At 41.6% G+C, this 22,683-nt stretch overlaps 1 protein-coding gene across 2 annotated transcripts in view; it reads left to right on the top strand.

Moving 5' to 3' along the window:
- The first annotated feature begins 3,765 nt into the window (after positions 1-3,765).
- The window catches only part of LOC148903009 (cadherin-4-like), a 234,644-nt gene continuing 215,726 nt past the window's right edge, over positions 3,766-22,683 (top strand). For both annotated transcript variants that reach the window (XM_088994762.1, XM_088994753.1), the window contains exons 1-2: positions 3,766-4,061; positions 4,969-5,080. In XM_088994762.1, the coding sequence (XP_088850888.1) occupies positions 4,005-4,061; positions 4,969-5,080 (169 nt within the window). In that variant the 5' untranslated portion in view covers positions 3,766-4,004. The remainder of the gene's footprint in view (positions 4,062-4,968; positions 5,081-22,683) is intronic.

Genomic DNA, 22,683 nt, shown 5'->3' with positions numbered 1-22,683 from the left:
AAAACGCAGATGCACGTGTACATGCACAGACACACACATGCAGACACACACATTCTTTCTACCTGGAGTATTTTGTAGAAGGGTGCACAAATTGAGTCATAAAAGCAGCAAAGACAATCAATTCAAATGTTTCATTTCGTGAGAATGGGGACCTTCTTTGTGCCATACAAAAGACTTTCCGGTACTTTGACAGACTAGCATACAGTATCCAGTAGTTATCAATAAAAGCAAATGATTACATATACACATTGTCATTATGCAAATCACAGTCATTTTAAAGGCAGCACAGCTCTTGTTTCTCTTTGACAAACACTTTTCTTTTATTTAAAAATAAACAAACAAACAAACAAATAAATAAATAAATACTCCTGTTTTAGGCCTGTTTTAACTGGACACAATAAGGAGCTGAAGATTTGTGAAATCGTCTTTGTGTGATAATTACTGGTCACGTTATTTTGCCTTGACGCTCCGCAATCGTTCAATATTTGAGCGTATTGTATGTTGACATTACTGAACAACTCTCTGTACATATGTGTTACCAATAAAGCTGATTCTGATTATCATGCCAGGTGCTTGGGCTCTTTGAGCTGAAGCGATTTTCAAGGCTTTTTATTGCCTCATTTGTGAGTCTGTCATGACATGTTGTATAATGCAGAGAAGGTTTTGTGCGCGTAAGGCCACTAGCAAGGAACTTGTATCTTAAGACTCACAAAACAGCAGTCTCCTATTTCAGAAATTGTAGGCTTTTTTCTTCTATTGTTTCTCCTTTTTGCCATTTCGAGGAAGCTCTTTAACCCTCATACGTATTATGTCGAGAGAAAAAAAATCACGTTGATTATGTTGTGGGTCATTTTTACCCCATATGTATACATGTAAAAATCCACACAAAACTGTCAAATAATAGATGACATCGGCAACAACCGTTTCTGAGATGTTATAAACATACTTGAAAAGAGAGACAACATATTTCCTACCTCATTGGGATATTTTAGAACTGTTAAAGCAATGAAAAGGAAAGGGTATTCAGTGCTTTTGTCAACACAAAAATGGAAACAGGTAAAATTGACCCCTTAACATTATATGAGGGTTAAATGTTTCTTGTTGTAGCCATTTTTGTGAAATAACTTTTCAGTTTTTTCAGACATAGTTGAATGTACTTGACTTTCAGACTTTGACGATCAATAAACTATCTGTTGTTCAATCAAAAAAAGCAAACAAAAAAGGTTTGGACATGTGACCTTTGCAAAATGGTGTGTTGTAAATTGAAATATTTTGTGCAGTGTATTTTAAATGTTGTAATAATATAAATGTGTATGAATATCCCTATAAGCTTTTAATTAACAACGAAATAAATATGTAGAGGTACAATACAGTCACAAACATAGTTGAAAGCACCAGAGAGTATAACTAAGATCAAGTCTGAATCATGCTGAGTAACACTAATCCTTTTTGAACAACGAAGAAGGTACAGTAAATGTTTACAATGTATGTCCTGTTTATATCAAACAATGTTTTTCTCATTTTTTTGCTTTCTATTTGGAGTTGTTGATTGATTTAATTTTACATTTTTGACTGTGATTATGTGCTACTTTTGTGTTTTTAATTCAGGTTTGAAATAAATTGTTTAAAAAGGCAGTTGGGTTCATAAACACGGGATTTAAGAAATACTGCAAGAACGCATCAGTTGTCAACGGGTCAAAATGAAGGGAAACGTACACACAGGGTAAGTTGCAACAATATCCAGACAATGTGATGTTTAGAGCTGCCATTCCCTCTTGCGTGGAAAAACTAGGGAATTAAATGCCAAATAGGAATGTTTTTTTGAGAGGGTACTGAAAATGGAATTGTTCATATCCATGACGATAAAACATTTCATTGGAGTTTTGCGAATACCAGACTGCAGGAGGAAGAACATAGATTCAGCACGACTGCTTTTTTATGAGTTGTCTGAAATAGATGTAATAAGATTTCAATTGAAATGTTGTCATGTGTTTTATTAAAGCAAGTGAAGCATGGCGTTATATTTCCCCATTCTCTATATTGTCGACATTAACAGTCGGTGTCATTACTGGACTGTCAACACTGTTGCTGTGGCATACTATTGGATTGGATTGGATTTGCCTTTATTAGTCTCACAGTGGAGAAATTATCAGGTGTTTACCTTTTATAACACTTATCGTGAAATATATTTTACTTTAATGTTGCATTGTGTGGATTATTAGAGACACGCTGCCGGTGTTATTGATTTAACACCAGCAGATTTGCAGTGCAGTGTGATCTTCATTTCACTGTTTTTTTGTTTAATCCCAGGCCAAATGCTAAACTCACTTGTAAATGCCTAACCACACTATTTACATTAAACAAATTTATTGGAGAGGTCTAATTTACCATAAACATACAAAGGTAGACCTACTGATTAGTTACATATATAAAATATGGTGTTTATACTGTATGTGAATATCCCCTCTCCCGGCAAATTGGCGTTTTCATGTTTATGTTTGTTAAGTAATTATAAGTGCCTTGCATGCTGGGTCCGAGAGGACAGCAATTTCATCTGTGCTGTATGTCATGCATATTAGCATATTTGACAATAAAGCTGACTTTGACTTTGATGTGTATACTTTGCACTATGTACAGTTCTTTTTCTTACTTTTTTATGCAGTTGTACATTTGAGTTTCCTGACATTTTCTTTTGTGCATGTGTGACGTGTGTCACAACAGTGACTGTCTTGAGCTCCACGTTGCTGCCGTCTTAATAATAATAGAAGCGTGGATGTCTTTTTATTTTTATTGCTGCAACACAGTATGGCAGAAGGGATGGGTGAAGTCGCATGGGTTTCGTCTTGTGATTAACATAGACTTGTCCAAGTAGTTCTCAATATCAAAACACTGTAGATAAGAAAACAGAATGAACAACGTGTAATCGTATAGTGGTTATTTACAGAAAAAGAATACAACACAAGTTCAATGATATTTACATGATGTCCCTGAACGCATCGCATGCGAGAGACGGTCGGCCAAACACGCGGTGCGCTTGATAATGGCGACAGAGTTTGACACGTCACTCGCGGCCAAATGAAACACGACACAAGAGACGAAATACTGTACATAAAAACGAAATGAAACAATCAGTACCTGCAACACAGTATGGGAGAAGGAATGGGTGAAGTCGCATGGGTTTCGTCTTGTGATTAACTACGCAACACAAAAGCACTATGAAGCACAACTGCTTCAAAGTTCCACTCGACAAAACTTGAATTAAATAATGACACAAAAAGTAATCAGGACTCGAATGGAATCAGGGAACTAATTAGATACATTAGACAGTACAAAAGGGGAAGCAAATAAGATATTGTCATGAAAATGCGAGTTAATCCAGACCATCAGAGAAATGTGACTCGCCATAAGTCTTGTCCAAGTAGTTCTGAAAACTATGGGCGGGACTTCGTGCCACACTGTGCGCCGTTGCGTCACTTCCGTCTTAAATTAATAATCTTAGTGCACAACTGCGTTACACATGGAATATGTTTTTTATCTTTTTACTCACCCCTTTCAATTTTGCTGCTGTAGGTTGCAAATTTCCCCATTGTGGGACGATTAAAGACCTTTTGATTCTGATGAAGTGAGTATGGATGCAAAAAAAAGAGAGAGAATACAGGAGATGCGTGGCGAGCAGAGTTGCTTTAAGTGCATGTGTATCGAGGGAGGGGTGGGCGTGTGAGTGTTGGGAGGGGGTGGCGGTGAAGGTTGTGAGGGAGGCTTGGATGCTGACGCCGACTGCGCTTTGGTGCCGAGTGAAGCGCTCACCTGCACACGAGAGGCGCGCAAACTCCGGAGTCCCTCCACTCCCATAAACCCAGAACCTTCCAGCCATTGCCTGACCCATCAGAGAAAAAGACAAGGAGACGTCACACCCTTTGGGGAGAAGATTTTAGGGATCTCCCTTTTCTCTTTGAGGTTGCTCGCCCAGGCTCCTTTGGCAGTCGCTCGCGTCGACCGCCGCGATGAGGACTGACCTGGCTCTGTTCCTTACAGCAGCCATTCTTTTTGACACATTCCGGGTGAGATTTATTCTTTTTTCGCTACGTGACATTCTTTATAATGAGCTATATCATGTTAAACGTTGCTGTTTAAAAGCGTCCAACCCAGATGGAATAAAGTCACGCGGTGGGATGGAGTCGGTATGCGTCTGCAGTGGGGCTGATTTCCAACAAATACTACGACTTGACAACCAGCTCCAAAATGAATTTTAACTGAAAATGACCCAAAATATTTTGGGAATGAATCGATACACGGACAACAGAACTGCAACAAGGCGCATTTACAGTACGCGGCGAAATCCCCATTTGAGTTCACGCTCTATCTTTTTCTTAATTTTTGGAGTCGTGGAGGTGCTTTATAATCGCGTACACTTTGTCCAACTTTAACTCATCTCTTCCCATTTTCGAAACGGTCACGATGGCCAAATGCATTAAAACAACACATCAAGTTCTTTCTTGCACAGCATAATTTTCGGTGTCGTTTTTTTCACCAGGGTGTAAAAAACGACATGTTCCGACATTATTTTCCCCCAGTGTGGTACTCTTACTTCAGCGCAATTTCCATGATTAAAGTCGCCCTGCAGTCTCCAGCCTTGACGCTGACATGAGACTGCGCATGTTGACTGGCACTAATGCCCCTGTCCATATCGTTTCATTTACAGACATTCAATGGAACCCCTCCATGTAAAGTTATTTTACATTGGTGTGGAAGTGCTTGTTTGCTAATATGTGTACCTTTCCACATTAACACTGCTGAGATCACATTTGTTAATCCTCCTATCGAAAATGTTTCTTCACAAGACTAAGTAGTTTACCCCACCATTCAGTCTTAGTTGTTAATTTCGATCCTCTCAAAAAGAGATACAAACAGATAACCAAACCACACCGCATAATTATTTGCATCTCACACTGTTTTAATTCCTTTTAGGTGAACAATGGCCAGCATTCACCTAAAGGTCCTTGTCAACCTGGCTTCTCTCAAAGCCTCTATTCGGTCTTGATTCCAAGGGATACACTACAAGGCCAGGCCATACCTAAAGGTAAGGACGCATTTCTTTTGAATTTGGTCACAAAGAAATGAAAAGAACCCCCTACCTGAAGTCGCATCAAAAGAAATACTGTGTTCAAAAGAATGACTGAATATTTATAATATTGGGGTCTGGAAAACCTTCAGTGGGTATTCGATCTCGTGTTCGATGTGAGTCATCACCTATTGTATGAATACCATTGCATGGTGGACCTCCGCATTGATTAATCTAACAGTCAACGTCGTCATGCCAGAACATCTTAAGCGGCACCGTTTGTTGCTCCAATTACAGAGCCAGCCCAGCAAGTTTTCGAGCCGATAGTGCAGGAAATGGAATCGACATCTTGTGTCTAATCTGGCATTGCTCCTGCCAGTGTGGACTAATTGCAATTCTCTATTGATCCTTTCGCTTTCCGCCTCATTGCTCAGGGGTATTGTTTAGCTGTGGGCACACAATAGCTCCTTTTGTGTCTCGCCCATGTTGTCGGCATTTGCGCGCTACATGTATCTTGTTCTCTTTGACCGGAACAATCCTGGTCAGGAGGCAGCTTTCTAGAGTCTCGCTCAAATGTGCATGGACTGTGAGGTATAAACTATTGGACACACATTATTTTTGTGGGAAGATATTAACAAGGAGCTCGTCTTCTACTTAATTCTTTTGAGTCTTGGCTTCAAATGAAATTGGATGACAGGCATCAACACACTTGCTGCAAGTCAACGTGTAATCTTTGTGGTAGTGAATTCTTCAATCCAGCAGGGGGTGTCACTACAACCACAGTTACAATACTGTATGCGTGTTGCTGCCTTGCATCCTTTCCCTTGTACCGTTTGGCCTCAATCAGATGCACATTGTGTGCGGCAAAAAAATACATCTGAATTGACCTGCAGTGTAAATGAATAGCTACTACTTGGATACAAAAAACACACGTACATGCACACACACTCACATTTCAAGCTGTATGTCACCATGTGTGCTGGAGAACATACTGAAGCTGCAGTGGCTTGATGTAAGCATGCACAAAATCGCCGTAGGTATGTAGGTAGCCACATACTTCAGACCTTTGCTTTATTGACTTTAAGGGTGACAATGGAGGGAAATGCGGAGGTCTGAGGAGACTTTAGTAATAACATTGTCTCACCTATAGCTGTCAGGTGTGGGCAGGGATAATGCAAAGATATACACAAACACACACACACACACGCACACACGCACACACACACACACACACACACGCACACACACACACACACACACACACACACACACACGCACGCACACACACACACACACACACACACACACACACACACACACACACACACACACACACACACACACACACGCACGCACGCACACACACACACACACACACACACACACACACACACACACACACACTGGTATCCTAGATGCTCATGAAGCGCTTCATTGAAATCTTTACCAGAGGTTTCTTTTTCACTTTGCCCACCTAACGCTTCTATTAGGGGACTCCAAAATCATCTTGAATCATTTGTTGATCACGATGGATTCTTCTGTCATCCATCCATCCATTTTCCAGACCGATTTATCCTCATTGGGGTTATGGGGGGTGCTAGAGCCAATCCCAGCCCTTTTCAGGCACTAGACAGGGGACACCCTGAATTGGTTGCCAGCCAATCGCAGGGCACACAGAGTCAAACAACCATTGGCACTCACATTCATACCTAGGGACAATTTTTGAGTGTTCAATCAGCTGCCATGTATGTTTTTGGAATGTGGGAGGAAACTGGAGGACCCGGAGGAAACCCATGTGGGCCCAGGGAGAACATGCAAAAGAAATTGCTGGTCCATCGAAGGGTCTATGATGGCTAACATAGTCAACTAATTAGTTGTTTGGTTACACAACCTTGTGATTGTGATATAGGAAACATTGCAGCACAAATCTTTGCATGGGCAATGAGGCACTCTGTATTTGACAACACTAATTCCAGCGATTAATTATATGAGTGTGGTTCAAACGTTAGGTGGATTCAGCTGAACTCCAGAATTTGACAATCATGAACTGTAACACCGATGAGTGGTTTGATTTAACCTTCATTATTCTGGAAAGGCTCTGCAAGACAAATTTCATGCAAATGCACGTACACATGGTGCAGATGAAATTGTGTGACTTGATTTTATTGTATTCGACGTGGAAAAGTATCTGACTGCGACATGCACAGAATAGTAATGGTGCTGTAAATTGTTAAACAATCAATATTCTTGTGTCTGGGAAGACAGGTAGCAGTCATAATTCCTGTGCATAGTAGTTGGATCTCCACCTTCTTCCTGTATCTGCATTTCATTAGAATTATGAAAGCTAATTTGTTCACACACACAACTGCATCTACACACACTCACCCTTTAAGCTAATAATAGGTTCTCCTTATTTTCCCTCACATTCTCTGGAATATAGCGGCCGGGTAGTCCAGTGGTTAGCAGGCCAACCTCACAGTGCAGAGGTCGTGGGTTCAATCCCCCCTCCGGCCTCCCTGTTTGGAGTTAGCTTGCGTGGGTCTTCTCCAGGTACTTCGGTTACCTCCTACATTACAAAAAAACACGCATGGCAGGCTCATTGAACAATCCAAACTGTCCCTGGGTGTGAGTGTGAGTGCGGGTGGTTGTTTGTTTCAGGGTGTCCCTGCCGACTGCCCAAAGACAGCTGGGATTGGCTCCAGAACCTACCATCACCCTTGTGGGGATGAAGGAGATCGGAAAATGAATGCATTTTTTGGAATGTGGCAAGGAGATCGGAAAATGAATGTATTTTTTGGAATATGGCAGAAAAGCGGAATACCCAAAGAAAATCCGGGGGAGACCACATCCAAATTCTACAATGGAACGATCAAAACCATGACCTCTGCACTGTGAGGTCGATAGCTAACCACTGGTTCACCGAGCCGCTGTGATAATGTTTAAAGGAGGAAAATTGTCCACATATGGTAAAGTCATCATTGTGAACAATAAGCTCAAATTGCAGTCTGATTTGAACGCTTCATTCTCAGTCGATTTTCCTGCCTTAGAATTACATGCTTTGGCAGTATGTACTCTGGTCTGCAAAAGTTTGCCCTACCTACGAGATAAAAAGTAATCTCATAAGGACTGACAGGTTGCAGCTGAGAGTTTCACATTTTTTTAATCCAGGTAAGTGAAATTGGATGCATTAATATGTATCCATATGTAATAATATCTCCTATATTCAGGCGCTATGATATTTGTAGCAATTTGTGTAATTTAGCCTAGTCTATTCTCACACAAATAATCAGAGCCAGGTCACATTTTATGCCATGTCCTCCTTCCAATTGTTGAGTGTGCGCTAGGGATAATGATGACCTCTTAGTTGCTTTTCTCTAGTGTGGTTGATTTGAATTGTGTTATTTGGACGACCCGAGCGTTTTGTGTGCATGACTGAAGTGTGTTTCAATGGCATAATTTAGAGATAAGGTTTCGATTTGACCTTCAGTTCACAATACTGCAATGTCTGTCCAATACCATAAAAATAGAATTTGATGCATCATCAAATAGCTAAATCACAATTTTAATTACACTTAAAGGACAACCGACATCACTTTTTTGTTTTTTAACTGACACCAGAAAAACGTTTTATAGCATCTAAAATACCCAAAACACGCAGTATATTTTTAGTCAAATGCAAAACACCAATAAAAATAACTTAAAGTGTCCAAAATCTGCAGAAAATTGGGCATTTTCAGAAAGTCCCACCCCCAGTTCGTGACGTCGAGAATATGCTCTCTTGTTACACATCCAGTTATGATTATGATTCAAATAGTTCTCAAGAGGAAAGCATACATGTTTGCAATCGATTAAATAATTATATGTGCCATTTTGAGGCAACATTGGGGGAAAATCTGTCACCCAAAAAAAGAGGCACAAAATGGCGACCTCCTGTCGCCACCTCTGCTTCCACAGGATGATAAATTCCTTATATGGTGCTTGGATGCCCTCTTCAGGCCTTCTGGCGGCTTTTGGGTGCAACACGAGGTCCCCAGACCAAACAAGTACAGCAAAATACATTGACGTGATGGAAGGACTGCTACAATGCGTCTTTTTTACGGTCAACGACGGTCCTTTAGTGACGTCACGTACGGACTCGTCACCAACTCAAAAACAAGACATCCTGAATATTCAGCACAAGTCTTAAAACGTAAAATGTAGCTATATGCGGTGGAATATTTGTAAAATACGCTCACTAGAAGTCATGTGAAGCCATTTTACAAATTATGGACACAACTTGTCTGGAGACGTCGGTTGTCCTTTAAGTGTGTATGACGTTTCATTTTTAATATATGAGATTTAAAAAACAAGACATAATTGGTAAAACTGGTAAATTAGTCAATATATATTACTCCCCCCTTGCATTATTATTGTTGTTTTTTAATCAGAAAAGTTCACAAAGTGAAAATAAGACGCCATTTGATTTGACTTCATCAAGATTGCCTGCATGCTCATAGATTATAGCCTCACCCTCACTCTTAAAGCCTCACATGTAATATGGTGGCATTAGGCTGAGGTAGAAACAGTTGTTCACATTTATATTGATGTGCTCGCAATGGTAATGACAAGATATGACTCTCCTAATTAATGAGAAATAATCAAGATTATTTCGCAGCTTTCTAATTTAAGATGAAAGTATGTTTATTTTGCCTTCCACTGAGAGTCATGACAGCAGAACCACAAAATCAGATTTTGGAGTCGAGATATGCTTTTAAAGATTGTTTCACATGAGCATGAAGAAAGGAGCTCATTGGTCTGCTGGGACTGACGATGTATCAGTTTTCTTTCCACTCAATCCTCAAAGAGAATTGCCATTGTTTTGATTTTTTTCATGTTTTTGATTTCCTGCTTACCTCTTGCCCTGAATCACATGACACAGTCTGCAGCATTATCTGGGTCGATAGTAGCCGAGCACCCTTATGGAGATTAGATATTGTTGAAATACAGCCTCCTTTTGCCTCTTTTGGCTGCAACTTAAATCTTTTATTGTTTTCTCTCTGTCTTTATTAGCATGTGCATGCATGTCTTTACTAGATGGTGTCCTCATATTTCCCATAATGTTTTGGTGCATCCTTACTGTGTTGGACTCTGTATTTATATATATATTTTTTTATAAATCATTCAAGTTGTCCTAACAGAAAAATATATCATGTTCCACCGTCTGTTTTAACCGACCAAGTTATTCTGTTAGCATGTAAAAGCCACAGACACGAATGAATAGTGAACACATTCATTTTTCGTAGGTATGACTTACAGAGACATGCAACACGGTTTACTTTTGTTGGATGTCTTGTAAAGTTATAGAGACATTGCAGCAATGGGCTGCGTTCTGTTCCTTGGGTAATCCGACCATTGGGAGCTGTTATAATTAATCTGTTTAAAGGCACTGCATTCATATCATACTTTTAAGGAATTGCAAAGGCATTTTCCAGACAGTCTCATTGTGATGATTTAGACACATGGTAGAGTGTTTTATTTCTCAGTTAAGGTCTAGACATTAGTGATTTATGAGGGTACTGAAAGGCGCGTGGGTGTGTGGGTATGGGTGAACGGACTGTGGGTGATATGGGGTTATGGGAGGTGTTGAGTGTTGCACCTGCAAGCAGATGATGGATGCGTGTCTGTCTGCATTATGAACGTGATATATTTTACTGTTAGGACACCCTGCACCCTAAAAATCCTACCAGGCTCAAGTTCACAAAGAAAATTATTTACAAAATAACATTGGAAAAATCAGGAAACTCTTATTTACCGTGGCATTACCCAAAGTTGCTTGCGATCAAAGCTGTTGAGATATAAAGTATTTTTAAAAAATATTCATCATCCAGGGTTTGTTTCATGTACAATTCATCAATGGTACTGATGAAAAATTGGTATCTGAAGTGCAAGGAGAAACATTTTAAAATGGTACACATATGATACGATTGTGATGTTCTTGTATTGAAGACACTGCATATGTGAGTCCCATGCCTCTGTGTCAGGTCTCTTCTGAGGTAAGCAGAGATTCCTTCTCATTAACCTTGTCACGTTTTGCAAGTGGCACGTTTTGCGAGGTGGTGATGGCGGCTGCGGATCCCAAAAAGCAGGCAGCAGGGAGCAGGAGGTTGTTTGACAAATTGTATTAAAATAAAGTCAACAGGAACAAAATGTAAACCATCAAAATCATCTGAATGGAAAAAATACAAAGTAGCAAAAGAAGACCAAAAGTAAAAGTCCGCCAAGGTTGAACAAACACATACACAATGCATGCAGCAACCAAGCAGCAAACAATGAACCGACAACGGATGATCGTGCCGGGTGTCCTTTTAAGTCTCAGTGATTATAACGACCAGCACCTGCGAGGCTGCCGGCAGGGCTGACGTCGCTACCCACTGGTCGCCAATCTGATCGGGACGACCAGCACCTGTGCAGGTGCAGGCGGGGCCGACAGCGCCCCCCGTTGGTCGCCAACCAGTTCATGACAGCAAGGTAGTGATGGGCGGTGCGGATCCCAAAAAGCAGGCAGGAGGGAGCAAATTGTATTCAAATAAAGTGAACAGGAACAAAATCTAAACCGTTAAAATCATCTGAACAGAAAAAATACAACATATCAAAAGAAAACCAAGAGTAAAAGTCCGCCAAGGTGAAACAAACACATGCACAGCATACAATGCATGCACTTGCAGACAAAGCATACAACATACAACAATGAGCCGACAGCGAATGGTCGTGCCGGGAGTCCTTTTGAGTGTCACTCATTGGGAACGACCAGCAGCTGCGAGGCAGCAGGCAGGGCTGACAGCGCTACCTACCTGTTGGTCGCCAGTCCGAACGTGGCAGTCCGCCACTGATCGGGACGACCAACACCTGTGCAGATGCAGTCGGAGCCGACAGCGCTACCCGTTGGTCGCCAGCCAGATAATGACAAATCTACATGCTCTTATTGGGATGTTGCTTTAAAGTAGATATCCGAAAAAAATGTGATTTCACACAAAAATCCAAATTACCCTTTAAAATCTGTCCTCTAAATGTAGCCATAATTACTTTAGAACGTGATCTCTTTCTGGTGATATGTGGTCAGAGCACCCCGATGTGGGATGTACAGGAGGAATCCTAAGAAGATACCGGAACCACTTTATTTTGCTTCCATCATCCCTCAATTTTCAACTTTTTATCATATTCAGGATCACTCGGAAGCTGGTGCCTTGTAACTAATATGAGTGAAATCCATACCACACCCGGGGCCGGTTGCAAGTCAACTGCAGGGCATATAAAGAAGGATAATCATTCACATTTACACCTACGCTCACTCAACTGCAATTGACCCTATGTTGACTGAATTAAGTTGGCCAACGTGAATCTCAAATGTTAAACACCAACGTCCCTGCGGAATCAGTACTTTGTTAAATGTACAGTGTGTGCTTTTTTTGTATTTGAAGTTGCTTGTGTGTGCTGAGGTAGCAAGTGTCCTCCAGCATTTTTCAAGTCGCTCATTAGAAAGGCAAGCAAGAGATGATGGGAAAGAAAAGTGGGAACAAATGAAACAAGCAGGTGGAGGCCATTATTTTTAATGAGTTTTTTTTGACATCTCCACACTGTTTTGAGAGAAAGGACAAAGTTGGCCAAGAGTAGAGGAAAAACTTGGGTGGGGGGTTGACTTCCTGCAGATTAAGTTACTCCATGATGTGTTTGAACTCTGTATCCTTGTCATCTGCTTGGTACATTAGGAGACCTCCTGCCTTGGTCTGACAGGCCTTTTGGGGGGTACAACAATTGCAAGGTTATAGCTTTTCCAAAGACATTACATTCATTTAAAAGCTCGGCTCCAACTCGAGCACTTTAATGCGCAGATGGTCTGTGTGGACTTTGAAGGCTGTAAAATGACAATAGGGCACTATCATCTTTTGGTCTCCTTCCACGGGGTAGTCGCACACACGTAACTTTCATTCAAGGCTTTTTTGTCTGATGTGGTTTCATGAAAAATATAACATCCTGTCATGCAACAACTGGGCCCTGTTTAGTAGTTGTGTGATCTTTGGGAAAATAATTCCTTATAACTCAGTGCCCACTCTTAAAAGCACTCTTATTGCAATGTGAGCGACATCATACCGTCCTTCGGTGAGGTTAAAGCAAGCTGAATGCCAGCTGAAACCTCTTCCCTCCACATTTTCCTCACTGCAATGATTTTTAGACCCACTTTCAGTACATATAATAAGTCTACACACCCCTCTTCAAATGCCGAGCTTGTGAAAAATTGCACAAAATAAATTATTTCAAGTGTTTTTTTTTTCCCACGAGCCCCGAAGCATGCCACCACCTTCCCGGTGAATTTCATGGATGACTACGAGCAATATCAAACCTGCACACGCTGGCCAAAAACCAGTACCACAATAATACATAACATGAGATCATAAATTGCCTGGTATAAGCATGTTGTTATTAAAAAAATGGAGAGATTGACCAAAGCAGTGAAAATCTTGAGACGGTGTTCAGGACTGAGCGACTAGATGCAATCTTCATACAACATAGGATGTTTGAACTTATTATATACACTGCAAGGTGTTTCTACTAAGGACCTCGTGCAATAATTAATTTGTTCAAGAAGAAACATGACCAGAAACAGAAAGATGGACAAAACGATCAATACTCAAATGAAATGTAACTGAAATCAAAGCCCAGACGAATGGGCAAGAAGCGGAGTACATGCTGAATAGGTGGCCATCATATTGGCATCATCATTATAATTATTATTCAGCGAGTGTCATGGTTTGCAAGGTGGTGATGGCAGGGAGCAGCAGGTTGTATTTGAGAAATTGTATTAAAATAAAGTCAACAGGAACAAAATATAAAACATCAAAGTCATTCAAACAGAAAAATACAAAGTACAGTAAAGTCTCGTTATATCGATATCGGATATATCGATAGTCCCGGTTATATCGATACTATTTCTATGCACGCACGGAGAAAATTACATGCAAACAGGGTCGGATATATCGATAGTCCCGGTTATATCGATATTTTTTCGGACTCCCTTGAATATCGATATAACGAGACTTTACTGTATCAAATAAAGACCAAGAGTAAAAGTCTGCCAAAATGAAACAAACACATGCACAGCATACAACATACAAGCCAACCCCCTTTCAATTGCTTCTGTCGACTGCCAATTTCCCCATTGTGGGATGAATTAAGATTTTCTGATTCTGAATGACCCAACAGCGAATGGTCATGCCGGGAGTCCTTTTGAGTGTCACTGATTGGGAACGACCAGCACCTGCGAGGCAGCAGGCAGGGCTGACAGCGCTACCCGTTGGTCGCCAATCCGAACGTGGCAGTCCGCCACTGATCGGGACGACCAGCACCTGTGCAGGTGCAGGCGGTGCCGACATCGCCACCCGTTGGTCGCCAACCAGATCATGACAGCGAGGTAGGCAAAGTGCCCTTATAAACCCTTGAAAGCAAAACCGGTTGACTGAGTTGAGATTCAAACCCAGGATTTCTTGATAGTAAGGCACATCTGCTAACCATGAAAGATCCTAAACAATCTCAGAATAAGTAAAGGTTAAACAAGGGCCAAACAATACAAAGTACACAAAAAGAAATCAATTGTCCTTTGCTCTTCTATATCTTTGGCTTGAGCCCAAAGAAGCGCTGGCATCCTCTCTCTGCCCACTGGCTCCTTCCACCCCCACTGCCTCTGTTTAGCTGTAGCCAAGTTTTAATTACACCCTAATTGAGTCAATTTGAAATGAAGTCACTCTGAAGACAATTAATGCAATGATGAGGCAACAATTGCAGCTACACCCTTGGAATTGGAAGTAGTCAGAAAACACAGCCAAATGATAACCTCCATTTACTGCCACGAAGATTTTTTGCTTTTAATTCCATGATTTTGAAAGTTACTACAAGTATGCAGACTCAACATCTCAGCAGCTCAATCGTGTATGAATTTTCCCATGATCACACAATCGTTTCTATTATCTGTTCATTACAGTTTGCTCATCAACTCAGTGATTTTATCTATAAGAGATTGTGCAGGACAGGGCAATTCCAAGAGCATTACAAACTCATATGTTATTCTCTTTGCTTGGAGATCCCTTGTCTTGGTTATGCAAGGATGAAAGTTGCAACTAGGCCCCCAGGAGACAATGCTATTTGCTAATCACTAATTGAGTCTTGAGCTCCCTACGGACGCACCACATAGATTCAGTGCACAATTGAGCAACGGCGGGGATCACGAGGGAAAGGAAGGAGGACCATGAGTGGATGAACACCAAACAGGAATGTCTCCTTATTTTGCAAACATGTTGATGATGTTGTCCGGCGCCACCAGGTCTGGACATTAGGGATATATAAATGGGGCCTTCAGACTTACGCTGACGAGCCTCTTGTTCCGAAACACTTTTGTACAGATGACGGCTGAATGATTCCTTCCAGAGCTTACACAGACATGTTGATGATGATGAACCTTAAACCAGAGTGTTGACAGTCAGTTAATGTTCTTCCAACCACAAACGATTAAAGTTCCTCACATAATCAGAATCAGAAAACATTTATTCATTCCAGAATGGGGACATTTGCAGTCCACATCAGCAATTTGAAAGGAGGATGGGGTGGAGGGGTAAAAGGATAGAAAACAATATATTCTAAGCATAAGCATGCAGGAAGGCTCATTTTTTTCATAAAAGGGCACCATCATAAAACTCTCATTCACATTGAGCAACGATAGTGTTGACTTACCTAATTAATGCTCAGAGCTACTAAGCTTCATATACATCCACCTCAAAGTGTTGACCGTTCGAGGTGGTTTGGAAACAGAGTTGTAATAGGAGGTTAAAGTATTAAAAACCAAAATTCATGCTTTGTCTTTTCTCATGCATTGGATTTGTATCAGAATAGCAATTTTTGCTTTAAAAGACACTTGAGAGACAGCTGCAGAGTGTGATGAAATTTCCCATGTGATGCTGCAGGCACTGTAACTGTGCTTTTGCTTCAATTCTCTCTACTAGTTCCAAGATGTGGACCTCAGATGCCTTTTACACCACACAGGCTCAAATTTCTTTCTTCTTGTCCGCAATGTCTGCCTATTGTCTTTTTCTGCACATCAGAAGAAGAGCCAACGCGTGAGGGTAATAAAAGAGGCCTGCAATCCTCCTCTGGGCCTGGCAAATTGTTAAAGCAAAGAAGTTGTAATGCTCTAAGTCTGAGAATGATCAAAAACAAAAGAAAGAAAGGAGGCATAGAGAAGTGCCACACTAATGCAGACGATCTTTAAGTTGGGAGCAGAACTGAACGTTGTGCTCCAGGCAGGCCGGAAAGCAGAAGCGCTGCAATTTTGGATTTGGATGGAAAAATGGGTTACTTCTGCACCATTTTTTGGAATAATGCAGAGAAAGCAGGTGTTTTTTTTTGGTTGGTATATGTTGACTTCAGTGCACTAGAGATAATTAATGTTTTATTGCGTTGCTGAGTTTATACACAAAGTAGGGTCTTACATATATGCACAGACTCTACTTTTCACTACTTTGGGGGGTGATTACTGAAAAACTTGGAAGGAAACGATTACAAAGCGAAGTTTTAATCCAGCTATCAATCCCACACCTCATTAGCACACATATGGGGTTTTTCAAAACTAGTAAATTGTACATTCGGAATGCAGGAGAACTGAGTGGATAATGGGGACTAATCAGTGGATGGCTGAAGGAAAACTAAAAGGATGGAAGGAAAGGAAGGAAAAGGATGGCCTTATACAATTGTGTGAGGAAGAAGAAAATAGCAGAGATTGAGGCGCAAAAGAATTGAGAATGAGTCTTCTTGTGCCTGAGGGGGCTTTGTGGATAGTTTCTCGTGAGCTTTCATTTGCAGCCATAACAAATTCAGAATCAGCGGGGACTTGTCATGTCTGTCACGTCTCAAACCACCAAACCTTCTTGTAATTCCCCGATTAATTAAAACAGAGATTTGTTAATTTAATTATAGGTGTATGATGCCCCCCCCCCCCACACACACACACACAGCACCCTCTTTCTTCTGCTGCTTGCACCTACCATCCTCTTGGCAGGCTAATTTGCCCCACAGCTTTGAAGGGTAGAAATGAAAGGTATAGCAGAGGAAACCTTCAGATGGTTTATTAAGAATTGATTCAGCACATAGGCAAAGAAACGGAGCGAGGGGAGATTCATGCTGAAGTGCCTCCCAGGCAGACACCCTGGGCGAAAGAGAGGAATTTATGAGATGAGGAGAGCGTTTGAGCACGAAGAGATTGGTGTGATCCCACACGATTTTCTTCAGAGTGCATTTTAGGATCATTGCTGAGCAGCAGTTCCAAATCAAACATATTCCAGTCCAGTTGAACAAGTAGCCACCGTTTTTCTATCTACATTGGTTATTGAGTGAGAAAGCCATTTGCCGGGATGGGAAAATGAAGCTTCATGAGGCACTTGTAATTTATTACTTCTTCTTTTCCTTTCGGCTTTTCCCCTCAGGGGTCGCCACAGCGAATCAATGTCCTCCATCTATCCCGGTTTTGTGCATCCTCTTCTCTCACACCAGCTACCTTCATGTCCTCTTTGACCACATCCATTAACCTCCTCTTCAGTCTTCCTCTCGGTCTCCTGCCTGGCAGTTCAAGACTCAGCATCCTTCTCCCGATATAGTCATGTCCAAACCATCTCAGTCTGGCCTCTCTGACCTTCTCTCCAAAGCCTCTAATATGAGTTGTCCCTCTAATGTACTCATTCCTGATCCTATCCAACCTGGTCACTCCCAAAGAAAACCTCAACATCTTCAGCTCTGCTACCTCCAGCTCAGCTTCCTGACTTTTCTTCAGTGGCACTGTCTCCAGTCCAAACATCATGGCTGGTCTGACCACGGTTTTATACATTTTTCCTTTCATCCTAGCTGAAACTCTTCTATCACACATCACACCTGACATTTTTCTCCAGCCGCTCCAGCCTTCCTGGACACGCTTCTTCACCTCTTTTCCACACTCTCCATTACTCTGGACAGTTGACCCCAAGTACTTAAAATCCTCCACCTTCTTTTTCTCTTCTCCCTGTAGCATCACTCTTGCACTTGGATCCCTCTCATTCACACACATATATTCCGTCTTGCTGCGACTGATCTTCATTCCTCTACTTTCCAGGGCATATCTCCACAGCTCTAGTTTCTCCGCCACCTGTTCCCTGTTCTCGCTACAGATCACAATGTCATCTGCAAACATCATGGTCCAAGGAGATTCTTGTCTAATATCGTCTGTCAGCCTGTCCATCACCATAGCAAACAAGAAGGGGCTCAGGGCTGACACCTGGTGGAGTCCCACCCCCACCTTGAATTCCTCAGTCATACGGACAGCACACCTCACAACTGTCTTACAGTCATGATACATGTCTTGCACCGCTCTGACATACTTTTCCGTCACTCCAGACTTTCTCATGCAATGCCACAGCTCTTCTCTGGGCACCCTGTCATACGCTTTCTCCAGATCTAGAAAGACACAATGCAATTCCTTCTGACCTTTTCTGTACTTCTCTATCAGCATTTTTAAAGCAAACATTGCATCTGTCGTACTCTTTTTTTGGCATGTAGCCATACTGCTGCTCACAAATGTTCACTTCTGCTCTTAGTCTAGCTTCAACTACTCTTTCCCAGAGTTTCATTGTATGGCTCATCAACTTTATTCCTCTGTAATTAGTACAACTCTGCACATCTCCTTTGTTCTTAAAAATGGGCACGAGTACACTTCGTCTCCATTCTTCAGGCATCTGTTCACCATCTAAGATCTTGTTGAATAACCCAGTCAGGAACACCACCGCCACCTCTCCAAGACACTTCCATACTTCGATTGGTAAATCATCAGGCTCGAGTGCCTTCTCCCCTTCATCCTCTTCAGCGCCCTCCTCACTTCATCCTTGCTAATGCTTGCTACGTCTTGGTCCACAACAGTCACGTCTTCTACTCTTTGTTCCTTCTCATTTTCCTCATTCATGAATTCTTCAAAGTACTCTTTCCATCTTGCCATCACACTACTGGCACCTGTTAATACATTGCCATCTCTATCCTTAATCACCCAAACCTGCTGCAGGTCCTTACCATCTTTGTCTCTCTGTCTCGCCAGCCTGTAAAGATCAGTCTCACCTTCCTTGCTGTCCAGCCGAGCATATAAGTCATCATAGGCCTCTTGTTTGGCCTTTGCCACCTTTACTTTAACCGTGCGCTGCATCTCCTTGTACTGCTGTCTACTCTCGTCCGTCCTCTCAGTGTCCCACTTCTTCTTTGCTAACCTCTTTCTCTGTATACACTCCTGCACCTCCCCATTCCACCACCAAGTCTCCTTATCTACCTTTCTTCCACTCGATACACCAAGTACTTTCCGACCTGTGTCTCTGATTATGTTCGCTGTAGTTTGCCAGTCATCTGGAAGGACCTCCTGCCCACCCAGTGCGTGTCTTACCTCCTTCCTAAATGTCATGCAACACTCTTCCTTTTTCAACTTCCACCATTTTGTCCTCACTTCAGCCTTTGGTTTCTTCATCTTCCTCACTGCCAGTGATCCTGATCATCCTACACACCACCAACCTATGCTGTCTGGCTACACTCTCACCAACCACTACTTTGCAGTCACTGATTTCCTTGAGATCAGAATCAGAATCAGAATCAGAATCATCTTGATGGCGCCGTTGACACAAAATGTAGTCTACCTGTGTACTTCTGCCTCCACTCTTATAGATCACCCTATGTTCATATCTCTTCTGAAAGAAAGTATTCACAATAGCCATTTGCATTCTCTTAGCAAAGTCAACCGCCATCTGTCCTTCAGCGTTCCTCATCTGGAGTCCAAACCTGCCCATCGACTCCTCATCATCTTTGTTTCCTGCGCCAACATGTCCATTGAAGTCTCCACCAACTACAACCCTCTCATTTCTCGGGATGTTCTGTATGACTTCATCAAAGTCCAACCAAAATTTCTCCTTCTCCGCCAGCTCACATCCTACTTGTGGGGCGTACCCACAAACAACATTGAACATCACACCTTCAATTTCTAGCTTCATACTCATCATTCTATCTAATACTCTTCTAAGACATTCCTAACAAACTCCTCTTTTAAGATAACCCCAACTCCATTTATCTTTCTGTCTTCACCACGATAGAACAACTTAAACCTTGACCCTAAGCTTCTAGCCTTGCTCCCTTTCCACCTGGTCTCCTGGACACACAGTATGTCTACCTTCCTTCTCTGCATCATGTCAACCAGCTCTCTACCTTTACCTGTCATTGTTCCGACATTCAAAGTTCCTACTCTTAGTTCTATACTCTTGGTGTTCCATCTCTCTCTTTTCCTGCGGGCACACCTCGCTCCTCTCCTTCTTCGACCAACAGTAGTCCATTTTCCACTGGCACCCTGAAGGTTAACAGTACCAATGGCGGCCGTTGTTAACCCGGGCCTCGACCGATCCGGTATGGGATTCATAGGTTTGATTCGCACATTTGTTTTGGCAACATTTTTTACGTCGGATGCCCTTCCTGACACAACCCTCTGTATTGATCCGGGCTTGGGACCGGCACAATAAGACACTGGCTTGTGCCCCCTTGTGGCTACATTACTTGTAATTTATTACTATTATTATTATTATTCAGCCATCCATTTTCCAAAGCGCTTCATCCTCAATAGGGTCACGGGGGGCGCTGGAGCCTATGCCAGCCGTCTTCAGGCACTAGGCGGGGGATACCCTGAAGTGGTTGCCAGGCCCCACATGGAGAAAAACCATCCGTGCTCACACTCACACCTAGGGACAATTTTAAAGTGTTCAATCAGCCTGCTATGCATATTTTTGGAATGTGGGAGGAAACCGCAGGACCCAGAGAAAGCCCACACGGGCGTGGGGGGAACATGCAAGCGCCGCACAAGGACCGTGTCTTGAACTCACAACCTCTACACTGTGAAGCCGGCGTGATAACCACTCGATTACCGGGCCACCATTATTATTATTATTATTATTATTATTATTATTATTATTATTATTATTATTATTATTATTATTATTGGTGTTGTTTTTGTTGTTATTATAGTTATTATTCTTATTCTTATTCTTATTCTTATTCTTATTCTTATTCTTATTCTTATTCTTATTCTTATTATGAATAAAGAATGTAATCAAGAGTTGTCAAAAAGATCACAAATACTTCTTGAAACTTCATTTTCAAAGTCAAGTTAAAGTCAGCTTTGTTGTCAAATATGCTAATATGCATGACATACAGCACAGATGAAATTAATGTCCTTTAGGACCCAGCGTGCAAGGCACTTAAAATGTGGCTAAAAAAGACAGACAATTGACAACAGACAGCATATGTAATTTCTGAATGGAAAGTGAGGTAGTGTCGTATGTAAAGTACCGTAGTGATGTCTGTAAAGTGAGGTTGTGTCGTATGTAAAGTGACGTAGTGTAGTAATGCAAAAACAAACAAAAAAAGGTTGAAGTGTGGTCTTGCAGAAAAAAAACAAAAAAAATGAGTTCAGGATGATAGTACAGCGTGTAGCGTGTAATCAGAGTTCGGTGAGTGTGGCAGTGGGAAGGGGCAGGGGGGAAGGTCTGGGAGGAAGTTGAGTCTCCTGGTCTTGGCTCGGAGACTCCGCCTTGTGTGAGCAGTGTATCAAAATTACAAACCTTCCGCAAACCGGACCGTTAAAAGGCGAGACGAATCTGACTTCCATAGCGATACGAGCATCGAAGACTTCGAAGCATTTGGTCGCTGGCTTCAAAAGTTCATTGCACGACACCAGCCGAGCAATGCTGTCATGTGTGCTGATCAAGTGGATGTGAAGTTACAGTGAGTCAGTAGAACAAAATCCTCTTGGTCTCTTACACTTCTCATTTTGTAGTTAATAGTCCTAACGCTGTTATATTTTGTGTATTTTTTTACTTGTTATTTTTTTATTCCATTAGTATAGGCTGCAGTTTTTGGGCAATGTAGCACTTTGTTGCTTGTGTTGTCACACATGTATGTTCTGAACATACCTGAATGTTCACACAGGACATATTCTGTACCATAGTGGTTTCACTGTTCTCATAAATAGAAAATATGTTAATACTTTTATGGTTTTCTTCTGTTGATGTTTGGTATAGAGTGTCAACATATGCAGTTTTTTGAATATGCACTGTATCTTGTGCTGACAAGCTCGACCTGTCGACTTTTAGAAATAATATGGCCCCCCTTCCAAAACGTTTGCCCACATCTGCAGTGTGAAAGCAAGAATAAAAGTGAATCCAAATTTCATTGTTATTTTTCACTGCTGAGCTCTGTTTTTAAGCTAAAAACTAATTAATTTATATTCATATTTTTGAAAGGAATTACAAATTTACCCTGTATCATAACTGCATGACTAATGTTTAGGAAAAAAATCCATGTAAAAAGTGGTAAATAATTTGACGAGTTATGTTTATAGGAGCCAAACACAGTGTCCTCAATACAAGTAAACGGATGACATTGCCAAGGACTCCCGGTTCAGGACAATTGGCGAATGTCCTCAACCAGCCAAGGCTTCTCATAGTTAGTGGTTCTTTGGGAGAAGAGTCGTGCTTCTTCTAATCATTGTCCCGATGGAC

Source organism: Hippocampus bargibanti, linkage group LG01 (genome assembly GCF_051943395.1).
Source record: "Hippocampus bargibanti isolate YZ-2025 linkage group LG01, ASM5194339v1, whole genome shotgun sequence".
In the NCBI taxonomy this organism is placed as follows: domain Eukaryota; kingdom Metazoa; phylum Chordata; class Actinopteri; order Syngnathiformes; family Syngnathidae; genus Hippocampus; species Hippocampus bargibanti.
Note: the sequence above shows the minus strand (reverse complement) of the source record. Positions and strands in the feature narration are given on the sequence as shown.